We start from the raw sequence: 22,043 nt of genomic DNA, 5'->3' as shown, positions 1-22,043 counted from the left end.
GGTGAACCCTTATTGATAAGTTTTTTGGCATATTCAAATATGATTCTTGTAAATCCAAGATTCGTCCAAAGTTGATATGGTGGGATCCTATTGGCTTGTGTTCGAATAGGCTCTTTTAATTTGTCAAAGATCCTTTTAGCTTAATTGTAAGCGTTAGATAGGCTCTAGATATGATGTATGTGGTTTAGGATTAGGCTAGATCTCATTTTCGGTTTTTAGGGGGATACGGATAGGATTTAGGGGGTTCTTCTCCAAATGACATGCATTTTTAATAAAAAAAAAAGACACGAATGACAAACACTATTAATGGCCCAGTGCTAATGATACTCAGAAACTCCTAACGATAATTCATGTGTTGTTAGGAAAAGAGCTGACAATACATCATCATCATCAGCATGGGAGCCATTAGTTGAGCATAGGCTACTGCCGATATTGCCATCTAGCTGTCGTATCCATTGGGAATGGACTTTATTTCCCGTTTCAGTAGGATTTATGGTTCAACCACATCTGCTACCACCGACGGTGAAGATCCACTCTCCCATCTAGATTTCTCACCCTGGGTCTTTCCTCCTGTCGTTGATGCCTTAGCCCCACACATAGTGACAAATATCACGAGATTTATGAAAATCTCACGATAATATTGCGAGAAATTGCTTGAAAGTTTAAAACGGCAATTTCTCGCTAGATTTTCAAAATTTCATGAGATTTATGAAAAGCATAAATACCGTGATTTAAATGCAATATTTATGTTTTAAACAACTATTTATTAGCAATTTTTATTAATAATTTATTATAAAATATTTTCATATTTTAAATTTATTTTTTATTGCCAAAAAATGCGAGATTTATGAAAATTTTCCAATTTCTCACGAGTTTTTGCCGTGAAAAACGTTTGTCACTATGATCCCACCCACATGATGAAGGCATCCCTGGCGCTCCCACTGGCAAATAGGGTTGTTAAGCATATTCATTTCTTGGGGGTTACTGTCATCTCCTTGCTGGATTCGTTCCACTTGGTCCCACTCCAAGTTATTATAAGTAGTTGGGTTCTTTAGCTCCCCCATTCAAATCTCTTCGTCCATTGGGATGAGCACACCCTCACTAATGGAAAGCCGACCGCCTACCTCTCTCACAACCTGATCGACTCCCACCACCTCTGACACTTGATTCCTCACGGTAGCCTTTAGAGGGCCCTCCGAGGAAGAAACCCTAGGTGTCATTGGATTTTGAACCTGCAATGTCCCAACACAAGGTGACGTGCACTAACTGCTCCTACCAGTCAAGCAAAGCCCCCGTTGGCAAGATAGACCCAACTTTTTGTCAGTATTGTCCCAAGACAACTTGGTGGACAAGAAGTCTTCCAATTTCATTTTTTTTAACTAAAGAGCTTGCTTTCTTTATCTGTATTTCTGACTCAGATCAACCCTACCATATTGGATCTGATTTGAATTCAGATTCATTCCTAAATTGTATATGTCAGATTTGGATCAAACAAGGTTCAGGCATTATCCAATCCGTTGGCAGCCCCAGATCCACATGAGACCCGGCCCCAGCACACACTTTTCTTGTATCTCCTCCAGCACCGGGAAGATTCTCAGCCAATAGAAATTGAAAAAACCTAACCCACAAGAGAGAGACGGGGAATCAGGTGCAATGTGATTGCACACTTTTAGTGTGCTTCTGCAGCTGATCACCTACCATCTGTCCACAAACCTGTCAGCTGTGGGGCCCAAGAGTAGATGGAGGGTGATCGGTGCAGCAGCACACAAAAAATGTGCAATCACGAGATCCGCCAGATAGAGAGAGAGAGAGCCAGAAATCCTAGAAGGGTCCCACCAGAAGGGGCCCCACATCCTCGCCTTTTCATTAAACACCTACAGCGCACGCGGTTACACCCAGTTTCTGGATCATCTCACAAAATATTTCCCTGAAAACCCGAAAAAAGGAAAAACAGAAGAGAAAAAGACAAGAAAACCTAACCCTAATCTTCTTCCACTCTCTCTCTCTCTTCATCCATCCATCCATTCCATCTACGATTCTACATGCATATACGCGCACAGATACGCAGGCACACAGAAATAGGAAAAAATTTGAGAAAAAAAAAAGAATGAATGGGAAGCAAAACCCCGTCGTTCGAGATCTAGGGTTTCTTCAATCAACGCAATCCGAATCCCTTCTTCTTCCCCACCCTAGCGATCGAGACGAGACCGAATGATACGTTTCCCCCCTCTTCATCCCTCCATTCCCATCTCTCGATCTCGTCCTTTCTCGCCGTTTGATCGGTGAAATCTCGTTCAGAGTGGGCGGTGATTAGAGGTTTCCCCTTGATTAGAGTTCTCTTTCTTTTTTCTTAGTTCGTTTTTTGTTTTGCTTTATCAATCTTTCTGCTGTTCGAACCTGATCCGATTGGAGATGGCGATGGCGAGCCGGGAATTGCATCCGCAGAGGTTCCCGGCGGACCCTCCCTGCGTTAGGCACCAGAAATCGAAGAGGGTCACGTGGGCGCCGGAAGGTAGCCTGTGTCAGGTACTCCAATGTTCTTCTTCTGCTTCTTGTTTTCGCCGATCTTTGGAATTTTAGGGTTTTGCTTCTGAATCGTGATTTCCCGTCCTGGCCTGCGGTGATCCTTCTTTTTGTCGTGAACGGATTGGGAAACATCCTGTTAACCGTTACACAGTGTTTCTTTGTTTCCGATCATCGATGGTCTTCGCCGAATCTGTCTTTTGGTGTTCCTCTGATTTCCTGCCGCTGCCGTCGTCTTTTTTATGCATTGTTGCATGAGTTTTGTTTGATTCTCTGTTTCTTTTGGATTGTTTTGTTCCTTCAAGTGGTTGTTTGCATGGGTTTGTGGTAGTAGTCCCTTTTTTTTGTTTAAAATTTTAATTCATTCTATGATTATTTTGTTGTTAAACTTTTCTTCTGTTGTTATCCAGAGAAATGGGATTAGGTGGGAAATGAAAAGGGTTCCATTTCCCAACTCATCCCATTTTTCTGGGTGAGTATGCATCCAAACATCCCAAGTTCCTAGCGGTTGAGAAAGGTTGGAACATTATATTGGGGAGCATCAGCAATTTACCAGATTATCCCTGTTTGTCTTGATGGGTACGTGTGTTATCACGATAAATAGTTGAGATTGGGAAATTGTCATAAAGAACACAATATTGCAGCTTGTTGGGCATTTTGGGACAAGTAGGTGCATCTAGACATCAAATTGTCCTGGTTGTTTTACCTTACTGCTATCTTTAATTTGTGTTTGTGATCTGTCATACAGATTATTCGTGAAGCCCACTTTCACTTTTCCTCCATAACATTAAACCAATGTTGTGAAGAGCATTGAGGCATAGCCAGATCTAAGGCCCACTCAGGTAGCGAGGTGTAAGCCTCGAGGAGTAAGGTGTAAGCTTCACAAAAAATATTAAAAAACTGGTCAAATAAAAAAAACAAAACTAAAGATGCATCATTTATGTACTATTAATGAATAATTGGATATTTTAATAAACAATCTTCAAAAAAATCATAATAAGTTAATAACTAGCAAGAACCACTCTACATATTTGTATAAAGGGCAACATAATGATATACACCACACATAATTATACATAGTAAACACAATTACATAATACAAATAGCATGCCACTCATATAAAGCACAAATAAGCAACAAATCAATGAATTACTAAATCAATATATATATAATTAATTAATTAATTAACAAGAACTAAGTAATTTTTTTATTAACAGGCCTGATTATTCAAGAAGAACAGAGAGAGACAAGAATACCTTCTTCTTCTTCCTCATTTCGTCAAAGAGAGAGACAATGAGAGGGAGAGGGAGAGACAAAGATGAGAGAGAGAGAGCCCTAATCGGGGCGCCTTAGCATTTGCATTTTTTCAGTGTGCCTCAAGGCACCAAGGCAGTGCCTCGCCTCGAGGCATTCCTTTTGCACCTCGAGGCATGCTTTTTACAATTGCGCCTCGAGGCGTGCTTTTAACAACATTGCATTAAACTGTTCTAGTGCTTAATGTTTAAAAGGAGTTCTGCATATTAAATTTGATCATGCACAATGCGAATAACATATTCCAATCATATGTTTATTTTCCATTGTTTCTTCTACTTGTCCCTCCTTTCCTCCTCCTCTATTTCGGCTTATGTCACATGGATATTCCATTTTGGTTCCCATATCATATCCCTTTATATATTAGTCATATTGAAAACTTTATAAAAATGGCTGTATCCCCGTATCTGCAGCCGTATCCATGTGACATAGATTTCGACTATGCATTTAACTTGGTTTTGATGACATTCTTTCTCAATGTAGAGCATCCGTTGGTATTACCTTTTCCATCACTTTCTAACATTCTTTCTCAACTTAGAGACGTGCTCTATTATTCCTTTTTCCTGACACTTTCTAATTCACTCATGTATGCCTGTGATTGAGAAAGATGTGATGGGAGGATCAAAACACTCATAAGTTCATGGCGCTAGTATCCAGCCCCTGCTAAAAGAAAATTATGAATTTATAGTTGCTGGTTACCAACTTTGTATATAAAGTACAAACTTGTGCGAACAACTGGAAGCTACTGTATACTTAAACTGTCATATATCTTTCCATGGCATTGCTGTATGACATGCTAAGGGTAATATCATTCTCTATCATAACTAGTTGATCTATCTCAAAAGCTCATTGACTTTTTTTTTCTCCAACGAACTCAAAAGCTCATTAATAGAAAAACTCGTTCATTGCTTTTAATGTGCCCCAAGGAAGTGTTGGAGATTGAAACAGTAACAACCTCCTGAAAAGCATTACTTATTATATGGCCTTCTGCTGAACCTGAATTAAGGTTGAGTGCCTAAATTAAGGATAGGGATGATCACTCAGTAGACTATGCATGCAGGTGATCAGACACCTGGACTGGTTGTAGAAAAGGTTTGGTTCCTTCTTTCAATGTGTTAGACAAGAATTGAACTTTCAGGTTTACAAAGCTTGACGTTAGGTCCTAATTACTCATTTTATGTCATGCATCATGTGTCATTCTTTGTCTGTCAACAATGATTTGAATAGTTGCATCACATGTCATTCCTTGTCTGTCAAGACTCAAGAATGAATATGGGAGTATATGGGTGAGACCCGTGTATGATTAGCAACTATGTAACACGGAGTCTTCTAAAGGGGCAACGCACCCACGTCGCACCCGCAATCATGTGGGTGCGACACTTGGACACGATTTCCTTTGTGTCAGGTGAAGTCAACCACACTGAGGTCCATTTCTGTCCAAAAGTAGATTCAGTTAACCCTAACCAAGTCCAGTTTTATCTATATTATATATATAAATACATACATGCACACACATACACGTAGTGTTAACTTAAAACTGTTAAAAATTATATATATACTCTCCCTGCACACCCGCACCCAAGTTTTTTTAAAGTGCGGCATCACCGCATCCGCATCCGCATCCGCATCCGCATCCGCATCCGCATCCGCACCTAGGATTTGTTTTGCATTAACTGGCTGTCTATAGTGTTAACATGTGAGCTTATTGGAGTTATCATGCATTTTAATTGCATAGGTTTCAAGAATGTATGCTTAATGTTTACAAAATTGTCATAGTCCTTATGTTAGAGCCTGCTAATTGGTTTGTTTTAGAGAGTTAAAATAATCACTGGTAGATGGAGAGAAAAATAAAGCAATACATGGTACTTTTGTTAGCATAAGAATAGAAAACAACTTCTGTAAGTTTAGAGCTCTTTTTCTGTTTCTTTTCTTCTTTCTGCAAATGACATGCATTGCTTTTAGCTGCCATTGATAGAGCTATACAAACCAAGAATGCGAAGGACACTGTTACTTGCTCCAGCTTGAATTCCCAAAGGGTGAAAGTCTGCTTCTATACCAAGCTACCATATTCACTGTTTTTGAAAAGTGTGGTGGCTACTATGTCAATAGACATGGACGGGAGTTTGGTAAAGCCTAGGACATGTGCGTTCATGTGTACACATGCTCGTGTTTACCTTTTATTTTGTGTGTGATAATGAGGAAAAACCACTGTTATGGTTTGGACATCCCTTTAAGGGCCTAGAGGTGCTACGTTGACTGTGGCCCTGTTTCAGTGTTCTTGGTGTAAAGCTCTAGGAATAGGCTCAATGTGAGGCTGTTTACAACAAAATTAATTGTCTCAAGATCTTATCATTTCAATTAAAATGTTCTGGCAATGAATATTTTTAAAAGCTCAAGGGTGTTAGAAGAGAAACCAAATGCTTGAAAAAGGAAAAAGGAAAGAAAAGGTTAAAGGTTACAAACGGGCATTGAGCTGGTTGCGTAGTTTGAACATCAAAGGCAGGATTAATGTTTAGCTGGTATTAAATTAATGATTTTTTTTAAAAATTTATGATCTATTTTTTGATAGCTGGTGTAATATCTGAGTTGTAACCTTTATGCATATGCCACAGGCACATATTCCGTTGCATGGCACCTATGTTTAAATTTATTATATAAACAGTTCATGATGTCAAATTGTGGAGTCTTTGAAGTTCAATCACGATAGTTTTTGCTCATATACCAACCCACTTTAATGGTGTGGACTGTATATCTGAGATCCTCAATGTAGTTGTAGCACCTATTTATGACTTTATGTCGTTGGTTTCCAGCAAATCCACGTCCAAAATGTAATAACGCCGGTATAGCTGGAGTGCCTACTTATAGCTTGTCCCAGATTTCAAGTGAATCCACCACTTCTAAATAGGATTCTGCCTTCAGGATTGAAATTCCTTGGTCTTCTGACTATTTTTTATGGCTTAACATGACCCATGAAACATTACATGTTCAAAAAAGGGGTCATGCATATCTTAACAGTCTATAATTGTCTCGGCCTCCTACAGAAATGTTGTTATCATGTTTCTTGGCGGAAGTTAGCCACTATGAAATGGTAAACGTGTTATGTCTTTGTATTCTGCCTGGATAGTATCTTCTATTGCCATCAGTAAAATTCAATAAAAAAAGACGGAGTTCTTTTCCATAATCCGTACCTTATGGAAGAACCTAAAAGTGTCCCTGCCTTATTTGATTTTCTAAAATTATCCTTGCATTTCAAAATGCTAGGACAACTGCACGCTTCCATCATGTGATGTCTGGTTACCTTAAGGATGGTTTGTGATGCATATAAAAAAGCAGGGATGATCTTGGAAAATGGGATAACAGAACGTTGGTTTTGGGTTTGCCTTATAAGGGAGGGACAATCATGGAAAAATCTCCAAATGGTTCAGGTTATTCCGCACCTGATCATACTCTTGTTCTGGTCTAAGCACTCTATTCAAACTCTTTTCCTCTAAGTTGGTATCATCTTCTATTTCTCCAAGTTCCTTCAACCAGACTTCATGTTCTCTGTTGTTTCATGCTTCTCTCCTACTTGCTCAAACCATCCCAACCACCAGCTCTCACATTTGCTCTGTGTGCATGTGTGTGTGTGTGTGTAGTGTTTCATATTATGATATTACTGGTGACCACTTTATCAACTCTTTTGAGGCAGTTTGACTATAGATTAGAATAATGAGCAAACCATAGTCACCGGATTCCTGATTCCCAGGAATCAGTTAGGAATCACGTTCCTAGTGATGGAATTTGCAATCTCAGTCATGGTAATCTTGATTCCCGTGACATGGGAATGCCAATGGATAGTCATGAGAATCACAATTCCCATGATTGGTGATCCCCATTCTCATGACATAGGAATCTTGATTCCCATTTACATTCCAGTGCAGCCTCCAAGATCAGTACAATGTCAGTCAAGCTTGTAAGCTTTATTTTCCTTCTAGTGGTAGTATCATGAACTGGTAAAATGATTGGAGCTTGTTAACTTGGCCTTGGTTCACATGACATTTAAATGTGCCATCAATGCATGACAGTTGTAGCAACTTGTGTTATTTTTAAATTGTTGACTGTTTGTCACCATTGTTTAGAGACAGTTTCATGTTTGACATGCTAAGTGTGAGATTTCTTTCTTACTGTAATAATCACATTATGCTACATGGGGCTGTTAATGATTTAATCCAAATATAGCTTTTTTTTCTCATGGGCCACGTAATTGGATTCTGATCCTATTTCAGTTGAGTTAACATCATACTGAACAAATGAATAGTTTCCAGTTTTACGAAAGTAGTTTAAAAAACTAGCCTTCTATTGCGTCATAATTACGTTTTAAAAGGTTGCCTTGCCTTCAGTGACTAGAAATCTTGTGAAACTGAGAATACATTGTTGATTTTAAAAAATAGAAGTTTCACTCAATCTTGTCTTTCAAATGTCTTTTCTCCTTTTTTCCATTTCACATGATTTTGGATAGCAAAAGAATGCTGTTGTCAGGTTCCTTTTGATTTATGATGATTTTGACCAAATTTGTCCCATTATTCTCACAATACCAAATTTTGGCACTAGATTGCAAAGTAGCAGTTAGACAAATAGCTAATGCTGATGCTGGATTGCATTAGAAGTCTATATATAGAAGAGTGTAAATGGTACATGTCCATGGATAATCTCCCCGCTTTTCAGCTAATTAGATGAACTACAAAAGTGGACAATTTTGATAAGGTGGCCAAGCAAATCTGTGATGGAGATTATGCTTAGAGTTACCTTATGAGAAAGTTATGGTATGGATTCTTCCTAATTAATAATTCTGAAATTGAGCAGCTTGCTAATGAAATAAAGGTAAACTAAACTGCCTATTGTTATCAAAACTTGGATGCTGGCAGGACGCTATAGTTTTGAGCAAGGTTGCCAAACTAGAAAGTGGAAGCGGGAAACAATATGGGAAGCTGAAGCGACGCATTTTAAAATGCATAGGAAGCGGGAAGCGAGGAATAAAAAAGACAACATAAGAATTGAATGGGAATAGAAATGGAACACAAATAAAAACTAAAATAAAAGTGACTATTATTAAATTTCATGATTTTTTAGTGTAAGAATTAAATTTTTAACAAAATCTAAAAATGATGATTGCCATTTTAGAGAAAGAACATGGAAGTGAGTGAGAAGTGTGAGAGAAAACACATAAAAAACATGAAAAGTAGTGAGAAAACATATAAGAAAAATAGATGAAGCTTGTGGAAAACATAGAAGTGTGGGAGAATCGAGATTCCCATCAAGTTTCAAAAGCGAGGAGTATTGCGCTTCCAAAGCGAATTTCGGGGAAGCAGGCTTCCCACCTATCTAAGAAACGTCCGGTAACTCTGGTTTTGAGTAAAGTACCTCAAACTAGTACATCACATTTCAGAAATGGTATTTTTTTTTCTGAACTTATAAGAGGCTTTTTGAACTTAAGAGGCTATCTATAGATACCTGGGGATGTAGCACTGAAGAAAGCTAAGTTTTCTAATTAACTTAATATCAAAACTTGGATGCTGGCAAGACGCTATAGTTTTGAGTAAATTACTTCAAACTAGTACATCACATTTCAGAAATGGTGCTTTTTTGTTTCTGAACTTAAGAGGCTTTCTATAGATACCTAGATGTGGCACTGAAGAAAGCTAAGTTTTCTAGTAAACTTAATTAAGGAACCAGTATCGATGTATAAATTCCAGCAAACTTAGATTTTTGTATTTATCTGCAACCACCAATCCTTGAAGAAATATTTGGAATCTGAAAAGACTAGAAATTTCTAGTCCATGCAAGTAACTTTCTGAATCATGAGTGGAAAATGGGCAACATTCTGCAGATACTTGTGCACATTTTATGATATCATAACCTAATTAATTTGTAAAAGGAAATGCACATTTGTTTGGAACCTAGCTAAGTTATCTTGTAAAATGAACTGAGAAAACATCAGTTTGTAAAGTCTAGAGCACATTTATATTTAAATTTTCATCAACCACCAATCCAAAGAGAAATTCATAGCATTTGAAAAGACTAAATTGTTATTTAAGAACAACTTTATGACTCATGAGGAAAATGCCTATAATGCCTGTGACCATTTACATTGTGCCGCATACACAAAGTCCCCAAGAATGTTGACAAGTGATGTTATCTACCTTAAGTACCAAGGTAATCTATCTTTTGTAAGAATTGTATATGTTTACAAAAGCAGGCCTTTCATTGTAAAGTTTTTTGAGAATTTAGGCAGTTTCCCTCACATGCACAAGTTCTCTGTTATATTACAAGAAAAAGAATTATCAGGAATATCAGTTTGTACAACACCTTGAACTTGTAAACAGGACGAATGACTAAACAGAAAATAAATAGTAGGTAAATGGCACAATATGCAATGACGAGAAAGTAAGAAGATATAAAGCAAGAACATAGGGAGGGATATTAGTTTTCTGACAATGGAAATAAGTGAGAGATAAATCCAGTAGTTGAAGTAACTGCCTTAAGTTCCTCATTAGTCATATGCCTAATGATGGGCACTCTATACATTACTTGCAACAATTTTAACAACACATTTTCCCATAGAATTAGTAGAATTTATTACATGGTGGCACATGCTTTGTTGATGTTAAGAATAATAATGATGAAATAGGAGAATGACAAATCTTCCTCTTTATTGACCAACATGTTCAAGACTTAAAATTAAGATTTTTCCGACTCTATTTACAAACTTAGGATGGCTGTTGTTGACCAAAAGAACAAGACCTGGTCTATTTTGGAGTTGATTGGGATTTTTTGTCTATTTAAACTTGAATGTAACCTTTATGATTATGACAAAAAGGCCCAACACTAAATTGAAGATTCATTAAGCCAAAATTTTGAAGCAGTTGAGTATTGATACTAACCTTAATCAAGTTAAGAACAATGGTACAATATGTATATGTTCTAAGAATAAAAAAGTCTTTTCTGTTTCAGAATTGTACCAAGAGATTAAACTATCAATTGTACTCTACTAACAAGCTTAGCATGGTTGTGGACCAAAATCAAGAACAAGACCTTGTCTATTTTGGAGTTGACTGGGATCTTATGCTTGTTTAAGTGTGAAAATAACCTTTATGCTTGGAACAAAAAATGTTCAATTTTAAATTTAAGATTCATTAACTCAAAGTTTGAAGCAAATGAACAGTGATACTCGACAGCTTGATCAAGTCAAGAGCAATAGTACAATAAGAAAAAAATTATAATAATGACCTTAATAAAAGAACATTCAATTTGGTGGGAACTAAGCCTTTCTACATTATCATCCAACTAAGCAAAATTATATCTTGAGTAATTTCCATTTAGATAACCCTTTTTTACCTAAAAGTCCAGGAAAAAAATTAAACTTTTTGAAAAAGACATTTTATTGTAGTTTTTGTGAGAAATGATAACTGATGTAAGTCAACTTTATTAAGAGATAGAATTACTTTTTCTACACTTTATATGAATTTTTACAAGTTTGTTTAAAATCCTAGATGCGGTTCATTCTTAAAGGAAAAAAAAAAGGCAAGGAACTCTTTCACTAGACCACTTAAATCGAAATTATCTTTTTATCTTCATTAGTTTTAGTTAATAAAATAATGTGAATGTAATGCAACTAAAAGTTCACCCAAATTACCTTCAATTAAATTCGTATTACATGACATTCAATTTAGTCCAATCTAAAATTGGGTGCGCCATCTTTTTTTAACAAGGATGACCATCTTTAGTTAAACATTATTTGAACAAAGACAAAGAGGCACTGCTATTGGGTTCGTTATCCTTCAAAGGTTTCTTCAAAGAAATGAGTAAGGATGATCCAAAAATAGTACTCTCAAAGAAATAAGATCCACTTAAAAACAATGCTAGTTCTTTCCATGGTCACAAATATCAGCATCGGCTATATCTTGACGAGGCTATTTCTCATGATATTATAGGTAAATCTCGGAAAAAAATCGGGAAAATTTTTGGGTTTAAAAAAAAATATATATATATATATAACAAAAATAAGTAAGAAAATATCATGTTTAGATAATAAAATACATATATAATAAAAGAAATAAGTAAAAAATGTAAAATAAAGAATAAAAACACATTTAGGATGTAGAAAATAAATAAAAATAATAACAATAATCGATAATATCGTGTTATTAGCATGAGAATAGCATGATATTCTCTTGATAATATCGTGATATTATCAAATTGGCGATATTTTCACAATATTGTGCTATTTTACCTATACTATTGTTTGCTGAAAATACAATGATAATATCATGATATTTTAAAAATCTCGCCGATATATGTGACTATGGTTCTTTGATCACATTTTAACAATGATAATGAAGGCAAATCATCATGATGATTTCAAAAGTATCATTGTTTTGAAGAGTTATATAATAGTATTGTGAGCAATGTTTTAAAAGGCTACAATGGAGGCTTTAGAGGCTCATGTCTTTTAGGCCTTGTAGGACTACCTACATGAGAGACTTTCACCTTTACATGAGGCTTAAGCTTTTATGAAAATGTTAAGCCTATTAGAGGTTCTAATTAAAAGTCATGGTGTAATTTAATTACTTTTAAAGTTTTTTTTTTCACTTAAAAAAGAGCTACTCGGAGAGATTGACTTATTGAGATATTGTGGGGATCATATTGAGGACTAGGAATAAGTGTAACATGAGCATTTTTCAAGAGGACTAATCATGACATTAAAACTTTCTTTAGCATACTTGAAAGAAAAAAGTATATGCTTTTAAGATTTAAACATGGATTTTGTTATTAGCATATAGTTTCACACATTAATTTTGTTAGCAATATTAGGTTTGAGGGGAAAAATATTTTCGGTTTTTTGGGGTCAAGGTTCTTCAAAAGATAAAAAGAAAAAGAGAGGAACTTCAGCTTATACTCTGTCCATTATTTGTATGAATAAAATAAAAATATTACCAGTCCATCCTCAATCTATTTCAGAAAACCTAGATCCTAGTACCATCAGTTGGTCCTTGAATGGTTTGCTGACCGGTTTTAAAGAACAATCTTCTTTGAAAGTGGCTACCTTTCTGCCCCTATGCACTGTAATGAGACCTGTTGCATATTTCACTTATGATTGTACTAAATGTAGAATGATCTATAATGTCTCTTCATGGTATCAAACTTTCTGTCTGAACTAGCATATGACATACCTTACCCGTGTCTTGAAAAACTGAATCCACTTGCTGAATCTCCATGTTGTGTATTTGGGCTCACCATTTCTTGCCATTCTTATGCCTAATCTGCATCTCTTTTATCAAGTCCATCTATATCAGCTTGAGTTTGTGACTAGCAAAAGCTTACTCATGAAATCTAGTTTCATAGAAGAGTAATAAACTGTTCTGTGTAAGTAAATCTTCTAGTTTACTGGTGTAATTAACTAATTCCTCCCCCCCCCCCCCCCCCCTAAATAAGAAAAATTGGCTTGTAGAATGCAGCAACTGCTGTTGGAGTTGCTTCTGGCTTTAAAAATGATATTTGGCATTTCATCTCTAGAGCCTGCAATTTCTTGATGTGTATTCTATTTGTCTTGAATATACTTGGTTACCCAGAACAATTTAGATGCTATATTATTTCTTATTCTTAGAGAGATATAGTGTAATCTAATAGAAATCGATACTAGTTAAAAACTTTCTGATCTCTCCCTTCACCCCCCCAAAGCCCACGTGCGCGCAGACACGCACACACACAAAACATGCCTTCTCTAGGGTGCGGTGGACCTCATGGGTTTTATCAGTGGAGGCCTGCACTAGGGTTGGCTGGGTTTACACCTCGATGAAAACCACATTTCCCCTTGTCTTAGCCATGTGGGTGATTTTGGTTATTTGTTGTTTAGTCCTACTTTGTCTGCTTTTTGGATGTTTTTGTTAGGGAATTCTCTGCATTACACATCTTCATTTAATATCTAGCTTGGGAACACAATCTTGCTTTTGAGTCTTGTGCTCTCTTTTTTGTGGTGTTTAGACTCTTCAAGTTTATGTAAGAGCTGATTAGTTCAAATGTACTTTGAAATACATTTTATTTGTATATTCAGCAGATTTTGCTGGAGTTCTTTATGGCTGACAAAGACTAGTGTTGCATTTGAAGATATTATATATTTGTGTTTCGTAGTATTTCTAGAGAATGGATTATTGGATGAAAAATGACGATAAATCTTGACCTGAGTTACTGGAAATGCCTAGCCAAGCGGGGAAGCGCGTTTCGGAAGTGCGAAACGTTGTGCTTCCGAAACGCGTTGGGAAGCGCCAAATTTTTTTTGGAAGCGTGCTTCCCCCTTGCTTCTCCCCTTTTTTCATTTTTTTTTGTATTTTTATTTTTATTTTTCTCTTTTTTCGCTTTCCCCTCGCTTCCTAGGTCGTTTTCGGTTCGCTTCCTAGACGATTCTTGATTCGCTTCTAAGTCATCCCACGCTTTTCGCTTCCTAAAATTTTGAAAGTGCCTTGCTTCCCGCTTTCTCGACTGACAACCATGATCTTGACACATTGAGGAGTGATATTTTATTGATGAATCATGAACCAATGAATGATTGGCAATGTCTAGCGTTAGTTCCAGATCTTTGCTTAAGCTTATAATCCATGTGAAACTTTTTGTAGCGTGTTTCCCCATCTTTTAGATGTGTTGGTATAGAATATCAGTTATTTGCCCTTCTTAAAAGGAGATGGATTTGATAATGTCTCAAAGTCAAATAGTGTCCTATAGGCACTTGACTTCGTTTTGTGGCATTGATCTAAAGATTTGGTGCTTTCTCATGTAGGTTTTGTTCCCTAGATTATTTAGTTCATATATGAGCAGGATAGGAGGCATTATCTTTAACATTCTATCATCATCATTCCAATTTTATCGGATGTCTCTTATGACACACATTCATCATCACTCAACCTAAGAATATACAAGTTGTTTGGAAGCTTGAGTGTCGTGTTAAGTTTGATCTAATATATGTATTGCTATTTTGTGTGCTACCCCTCATACTATGTATATGTACATTCCAATCTTTTTAGGGTATTCTTGTATTTTTCCATAGTGCCGGTGTGGAGTCGACTACTTTTGTCTTTTAGTGAGGTAGAGGGGAAGTCTCCCCTATATTGTTGTATCCATGGTTGTCAGTCGAGGAAGCGGGAAGCGAGTCACTTTCAAAATTTTAGGAAGCAGGAAGCATGGGACGACTTAGAAGCGAATCACGAACCGTTTCGGAAGCGACCTAGGAAGCAAGGGGGAAGCGAAAAAAGAGGGGAAAAAATAAAAATAAAAATAAAAATGAAAAAAGGGGGAAGCGCGTTTCCCATAAAAGGGAAACATGCTTCCCATAAAAGGGAAGCGCGCTTCCCAAAAAAGGAAAACGCTTCCCTGCACGTTTCGAAAGTGCGACGTTTCGCGCTTCCGAAACACGCTTCGGGGAAATGAGCTTCCCCATATGCCTAGGCGCTTCCTGTAACTCTGGTTGTATCTCTCTCATTTTAGAGCTAATGAAGTTTCTCTTGTCATCATCTTTTCTCTCTCATGGTTGGAATTCTATTGCTTTGATATGACCCTCCACAAACTCATTCAAGTACTACTTTGAAAACACCACTTTTATGCTAATGAATTACTGCCGCATTTGGACATGGGTATGGACATGACACGAACACTTGCCATGACATGGTATTTTGTAAACCTAGGTCAAAGAACATTGTTGTACATTGTGCACACACACAATCATGCATTCAGAATTTCTAATCTAAAGCAGTAAAACATGCATTATATTAAGTCCAAATATTTGAAGAACAAATTAAATCATTAAGATTAAGAAACACTAGAAAATAAATCCAAGTTAAAAATTGAAATGCATGTAATCAATGGCAAAACTTTTAAAGAAAAAGGAACTTCTAAACTTTAACACTTTTTCTTGATTCTTCTTTGTTGCACTAGATAGTAGCCTCAAGATATGCATTTCAACCACATAGATTCTATCTTTTTTATCGCTTCACTGTTTCCTGATACTAGTGGATGTCTTGCTTGTCATCTGAAACAACTTTTCAATTAGATAGGTACCCATTTACTATAGGGCACGATTGGAAGCAATAAACATTCTCATAAGAAAAGAAAATTTTGCTTATGAGAAGTTTTGATATGATAAATTTTCCAAATGAAATCTTTTTGCTTGTTTGTGTATTATGAGGAAAACGAAGTGGAAAATGTGAGAAAAATGAGAGAGAGAGAGCTGAAAATGGTGGTGGTTTGGAGGAAGATGAAGATGGAGGAAGCTCTTCTTATGGCAGCCTATGGAATGAGATGTGTTGTGGGTGAATGGTTGCCCTAATGCAAAAGGATTTTTTGATTGGAAAAATTCCTCCACCCCCACAGGTGGAGGAAATTTTCATATAAAACATGACTTTTTAGAAAGAACTTCCATTCACAAAATTTCTCTCGTTTGGAACAGTTGGAAAGGTTGCCATTTTTTCTTTCCTACTTGCATTTTTTCTACCATTTTCTCGCTTCTAGATGTGTCCATAGAAAAGATCACTAGCTGCTTTGCATTATCCATTTGCATCAGTCATACTAGTGATCACCTCAAAATGTGTCATCTTGTTGTATTATGAGCTTAAAAATCTAACATATTTTTTTTCAGTGAAACTAATGTTGTGGCAAGGTGTAATAGAAAGTGCAATCCTATCAGAAGAAAATAGAAATATTTTGGGCTGTTCAGGTGGTTTTGTAGTGTAATCTTGAGGATTTCCCGTGTAAGTTCTGTCATGGTTATGTATAATTAAAAGGTGTAAACATCGGAGTAACTTGTGAGGTTGAAATATGAGTTTTTCAACTCTGTGATCCACTTAGTCTGCCATATATTAATATAGATGTCTGGGATCAGGTTGTTTTTTCCTATAATTTTTTAAATTTTAATGGATTGCAATTGCTATTTTATTTGGTTCACCATAGATGGTAATGCCTCCCAAGAGCTTGAACTGAAATACGAGATTGGTACTTAAATCTGTTATTAGGTGTGGAGACTTCGGTCTTTAATTCAGTGTCAGTTAAACTATTGTTAGTGCATTTAACTTATTATATTTTAACTGAAACAGTAAGTCATACAAAGGTAATGGATAAGTCTTGTGCCTCGCTCAAGTTCTTAGGTGCATATAATGTTATGAGGCACCGTAATCCTCTTCTTAGTTGCAGTACATACATAAAAATGTCATTATCCTAGACCACTTGATTGCTGTAGAAGCACATGCAAATACCATTTGGTGAATATTGTTAGAACTATGTCACACGGACTCTTCTAACAGGGCACCCGCATCGCATCCGCAACCAGGTGGGTGCGACACTTGGACACAGCTTCCTTTGTGTTAGGTGAAGTCAACGACATTGAGGTCCATTTCTATCCAAAAGTAGATTGAATTAACCCTAATCAAGTCCATTTTTATCTATATTATATATATAAATACATAAATGCACACAAATACATGTAGTGTTAACTTAAAACTGTTAAAAATTATATATATATATATATATATCCTCCCCGCACCTCCCGCACCCAAGTTTTTTTAAAGTGCTGCATCTGCACCTGTACCCGCACCCACATCCGCACCTGCACCTATGTGACATAGTGCCAGAACTACCGAGTGTGGTCACATATACCTTTAAGCTAGTTCAAGTTATGCAGACTTTGCTATTTGTGAGCATCTTGATGAAAATCACTATCTGCTACTTGAATGTTCTTATCTCTCTCTCTCTCTCTCTCTATATATATATATATATATATATATATAATGTGTGTGTGCACGCAAGCCATCAATCTTAAGACCTTGTGCCTAGTCTTTCTGCTGTGTATGGTATCGGGGCTCAGTTGAGTAGGACCTAGAACAAAACGAGTGTTGCATGGTATTGTCCAAGCTAATTCACTGAATAGCAGTATTGAGCCAGATGGGGTTGGATTTCAGGATTTTGCGTCTGTCTATGATCTTTAAGTAGTATATGATGCATGTGTCATGAAATAGCGCGGATCCTGAAGCACTCCAAAAAGAGCTCCAAGAGTTGAAACATAATGCATTTGGACAAGACCATAACAACAAAGGTGAAGCATATTGAATATAAATGAATATCTTTATTAATAAAGAACACATAAAATACGAAAAGAAATTACATAAATTTCTCATTACATAACTCTCAAAATAGACAAAAATACCTAATACTACCCTTCACTCTCAAACCTTACAAAGCACACACCCATCCCAATTTATAGAGAAAAGAAGAAGAAAAATATACTTTGAATCAAGTTTCTCACTCAAGAGCCAACAAAACAATAGCATATTTAAAAGATTTAAAATGAATTTCAATTAGTTTGAAAAACACATCCAATTTTTTAACATAAAATACCAAAAACCAATTTTTGAAATTTTACCAGACACTTCACCAAATAAGAAACACATACCGGAATGTGAGATCATCAAGTCCAATCCATACATCAATTAAGAATTTTCTTTAGAAGAACAAACATGAACAAGATACCAAGATCAAGATGCCAAGCTTTGATACCATGTCACGAAATAGCACAGATCCCGATGCACTCCAAAAAAAACTCTAAGAGTTAAAACATAATGCATTTGGACAAGACTAACAACAAAGGTGAAGCATATTGAATATGAATGAATATCTTCATTAATAAAGAACACAAATAAAATACAAAAAGAAATTACATAAATTCCTCACTACATAACTCTCAAAACACAAAAAATACCTAATACTACCCATCACTCTCACACCTTACAAAGCACACACCCATCCCAATTTATAGAGAAAAGAAGAGGAAAAATAGAGGATAGAGAGAGTCCCCTCTAGCCGTTGGGCTTAGTTCCCAACGACTAGAAGTAAGTCAACTTCTTGACTTACTTAATATAGATATTATATATAAATAAATAATTATATATATATTTGTATATATACAAAGGGTACATTAATCTTAACAGCATGCACCATTATTTTTTAGAACATGGTTTTGATAAATTCCATTTAATTTTCTTTCCCTTTTTACCTTTGCTTTTCTCCTTCCATTGGGATTGTACTGCGATCTTTTTCCGTCTAAGATCTAGACTATAGGCTTCTTTTCTTTCTGCAGATAAGATTGTTTCTTTCAGAGGATGCCCCCCAACAGTCTGGTTTGTTGGCATCCCAAGATCTTCTCCAAGCAAAGACCTCATCGTCGTGGCACTCAACAGTGTCAGCACTAGATGACAGTGCACCACCTGGGTTTGAAGGGCCACGGTCTGGATGGCAGTTCAAGAAAGATCTTTCGAAGCTCCATGTTATTAAATGGCAATGCCCACCTGTAGTATGTAGAATCATTGTTGTAAACTTCTCTTAATTGAAAATTTCTATTTGCTTGAAGTTTTTTTTTTCTGATTTCCAATTCCTTTCGGCCACAAATTTAATGCAGTTTGTTGTAAATCCTGCTTGGCAAGTAGTTGCCGGAGAAGAAAGTGTGGAGATCAAGGTTCAAAATCAGAGACAATTAAGAGTACTTGAAGCCGTGTATCCTCGCCCATCCTCCATTCCTCCTAGGTGATACATCTGTGCTCTCTAGAATTTGCAAGGATATTATGTTTTGAAGTGCTGATCTTGCTGCAATAATTGTTCTGTAGCCCATCAGTTGCACCGGAGGCACAAGAGGATTTCAATGATCTCGCGACTCCTCTGATTCCGTTGACACCGGTGGAGGATGATGACTTTACAGAACCCCTTGATTCGGTTCCTCCAACAAATTTCCAACCATGCTTGCCTGAAAGTTTGCCCATCCTGACACAAGCACCAGCATCAATAGTTTCTGATTTGAGGTCAGTAGGAGAGCATTCTCGTGCAAGCAAAGCCGATCTTCTTAATGTAAGTGCCCCTGCCACCACAACTGTGATGAATGTGAGTGTACCCACTATAGAACCGGATGTTGCAGCTGCTGCATCTGCTGCTTTCACTGCTATCATGAAAAGCAATGAAGAAGGAAGTTTAATTGATGGGGACCTGCTGATCAAAATCCTTAGCAATCCATCATTGATTGAAAATTTGGTAGCCCATGGAATCAGTAATCCTACTGCTGCCAATTCAGTTGCTGCAACCCAGCCAACAGCACCACCGGCAATCAAGTCTCACTTGACAACACCTATGCAACCCTTGCCGCCTTCTCTTCTCAGCAGGCCTGATATTACTAGGCCTATGGCCAGCCAACCAACAGAGCACCTCTATCCTAAATTGAATCCGATGCTGGCCGTGCCAAATCTACGGCAACCAAGTAGCGTTATGCCTGCGAGTCAGGTGAAGTTGAGTCCCTCTCTGCCTCCCCCCTTGAAAAATGTCAACTATTACAAGAGCTTGATTCAACAGCATGGAGAAGAGAAGCTCAGTGTTCAGGAGCCAGACACAGTGCCCTATGGGAAACATCATAACCAGCCACTTGGTCCAGTTAGCTCTGATGTAATGCAGGTCCCTAAACCGAGAGATGCGAGGCCAAAAACAGCAAAGCCTTGTGTCTATTATAACAGTCCCAAAGGTTGCTGGCATGGATCAAATTGTGTTTATCTCCATGATGACGGTACCCGCCGGCAAATCCGAGAGATGCCAGAGGCACCAAACGCGAAAAGAGTCAAAATGGATAAGGAAATTACTGGAAGAAGCTAAATATGGTTTTGCATGTATTATCTTCCAGGGGGTGGTGTATCTACCAGCTGATAGCCTGCTGGCTTCATTTAATGTTAGTCTCTGTGAATATCAGTCACTACTGTTCTTTTTTTTCTTCCTCAAAATTTTCCAAAAGCTCATTTGCTTCTGAAAACAACCCAGAAAAGATGGGGGCCATCATCAGGCGCTTAATTTGTTGGTGTGTGTTCCTTTGATTTTTCTCATCGACATTATATTCTTCAATATTTTATGGAACAAAATACCACTCTTATCTTGAACCAAGTCCTTTGAAGGCCTTGACTTTTGAGCCATCAGTTTGATAAAATTTTTCTTGTATCGTTGTTAAGATGATATTGCCTGCCCTCACAAGGGCTCAGCTCATCTGGTAGAGGTTGACTTGTGAATGTCACCAAGTTGACGGGACTGTCATAAGATCCAAACCCACTGGTGGCATCCCTTGCAGCAAGGTTGAAGCTAAGTGTACTCCCTGTTGGCATCCCTTGCCACAAGGTTGAAGCTAAGTGTACTACCTGGTGGGCAAGGGGAACCTCAAGGGTTTTACCATAAGGAGGCCAGTCAATGTGTGTTCGGTGATGGGCATGGACTATCCATAAAAAGGATGATATTGCCCACAAGGGCTCTGCTTTCCTGGTCAGGGGCAATCGTGATTTGTCATTTGACATGGGCAACCATGGTTTTAAACCCATGGAGTCTTCTTTTGCCACAAGGGTGAAGCTGGGTATACTCTCCAATAAGTGCGGGGGGCTCAGGGTTTTACCAACTGGAGGCCTTGCCAATACGCACTTGGTGATGGTTTTTCTCTTGGCCCAGCCAAAGCGAGAATGTTCCAAACAGGATCCATTTCCCTGCTAATATATGGGAGAGAATTTTAGTTGGACTAGTATGCATGAACTCTTGGCTCCTTGGTAGTAGCAAACCAATTATGTAGGTTTTGTATGATAATGCCTGCTGTTTCCTCTTGGATACTGCTGTGGAGGGCGTTTGGCTTTGGATAAAACTTGGAAACTCGCTATGGGGTTGCCACTTCAACCAGGTCTTGGGCGATGGCAGTTCAGGTGCAATCACATTGCACATTTTTGAGTGTCCCACTGCACCTGACTTCCCTCCATCTGCTGTTGGGCCCAACTGACAGGCTGTCAGCCAAAGATGGAGGGCGACCAGGTTTAGCGGCACACTCAAAGTGTGCAATGTGATTGCACCTGATCCACCACCAAATATAAGTTTTTTTTTCTTCTTAAAACTGACTTTTGTGGTTTGCTTATGCCACCAAATAAGTTTCAGTAGATATTGATTTTAGCAAAAACAATTCCCGCCAGATTGCATGTTTTTTAGATGCAAAGAGCTTGTTTTAAAATCTTTTGATTGGATCTAATATAACTACATATATTTTAGATCTGGATTCATTTTGCTGCATCAGATATCAATATGGGCTCAGATTCAGATTCACATCTGATATGATCCATCTGTTTGCACCTCTATAATGCCAA

The 22,043-nt window shown here is 37.3% G+C and overlaps 1 protein-coding gene across 1 annotated transcript; it reads left to right on the top strand.

Annotated features, from left to right (window-relative positions):
• Positions 1-1,918: 1,918 nt before the first annotated feature.
• On the top strand, positions 1,919-20,813 carry LOC149835908 (zinc finger CCCH domain-containing protein 6-like). The gene is made up of 4 exons (XM_090008844.1): positions 1,919-2,526; positions 18,986-19,198; positions 19,304-19,428; positions 19,509-20,813. Exons 1-4 carry the CDS (start codon positions 2,413-2,415, stop codon positions 20,533-20,535), a joined length of 1,479 nt encoding a protein of 492 aa, XP_089864970.1. The 5' UTR covers positions 1,919-2,412; the 3' UTR covers positions 20,536-20,813.
• Positions 20,814-22,043: the final 1,230 nt, after the last annotated feature.

The sequence above is a fragment of the Nuphar pumila genome, chromosome 6 (genome assembly GCF_984573655.1).
Source record: "Nuphar pumila chromosome 6, dmNupPumi1.hap1.1, whole genome shotgun sequence".
Lineage (NCBI taxonomy): Eukaryota > Viridiplantae > Streptophyta > Magnoliopsida > Nymphaeales > Nymphaeaceae > Nuphar > Nuphar pumila.
The sequence above is the reverse complement of the archived record's forward strand: the minus strand, read 5'-3'. Positions and strand labels throughout refer to the sequence as shown.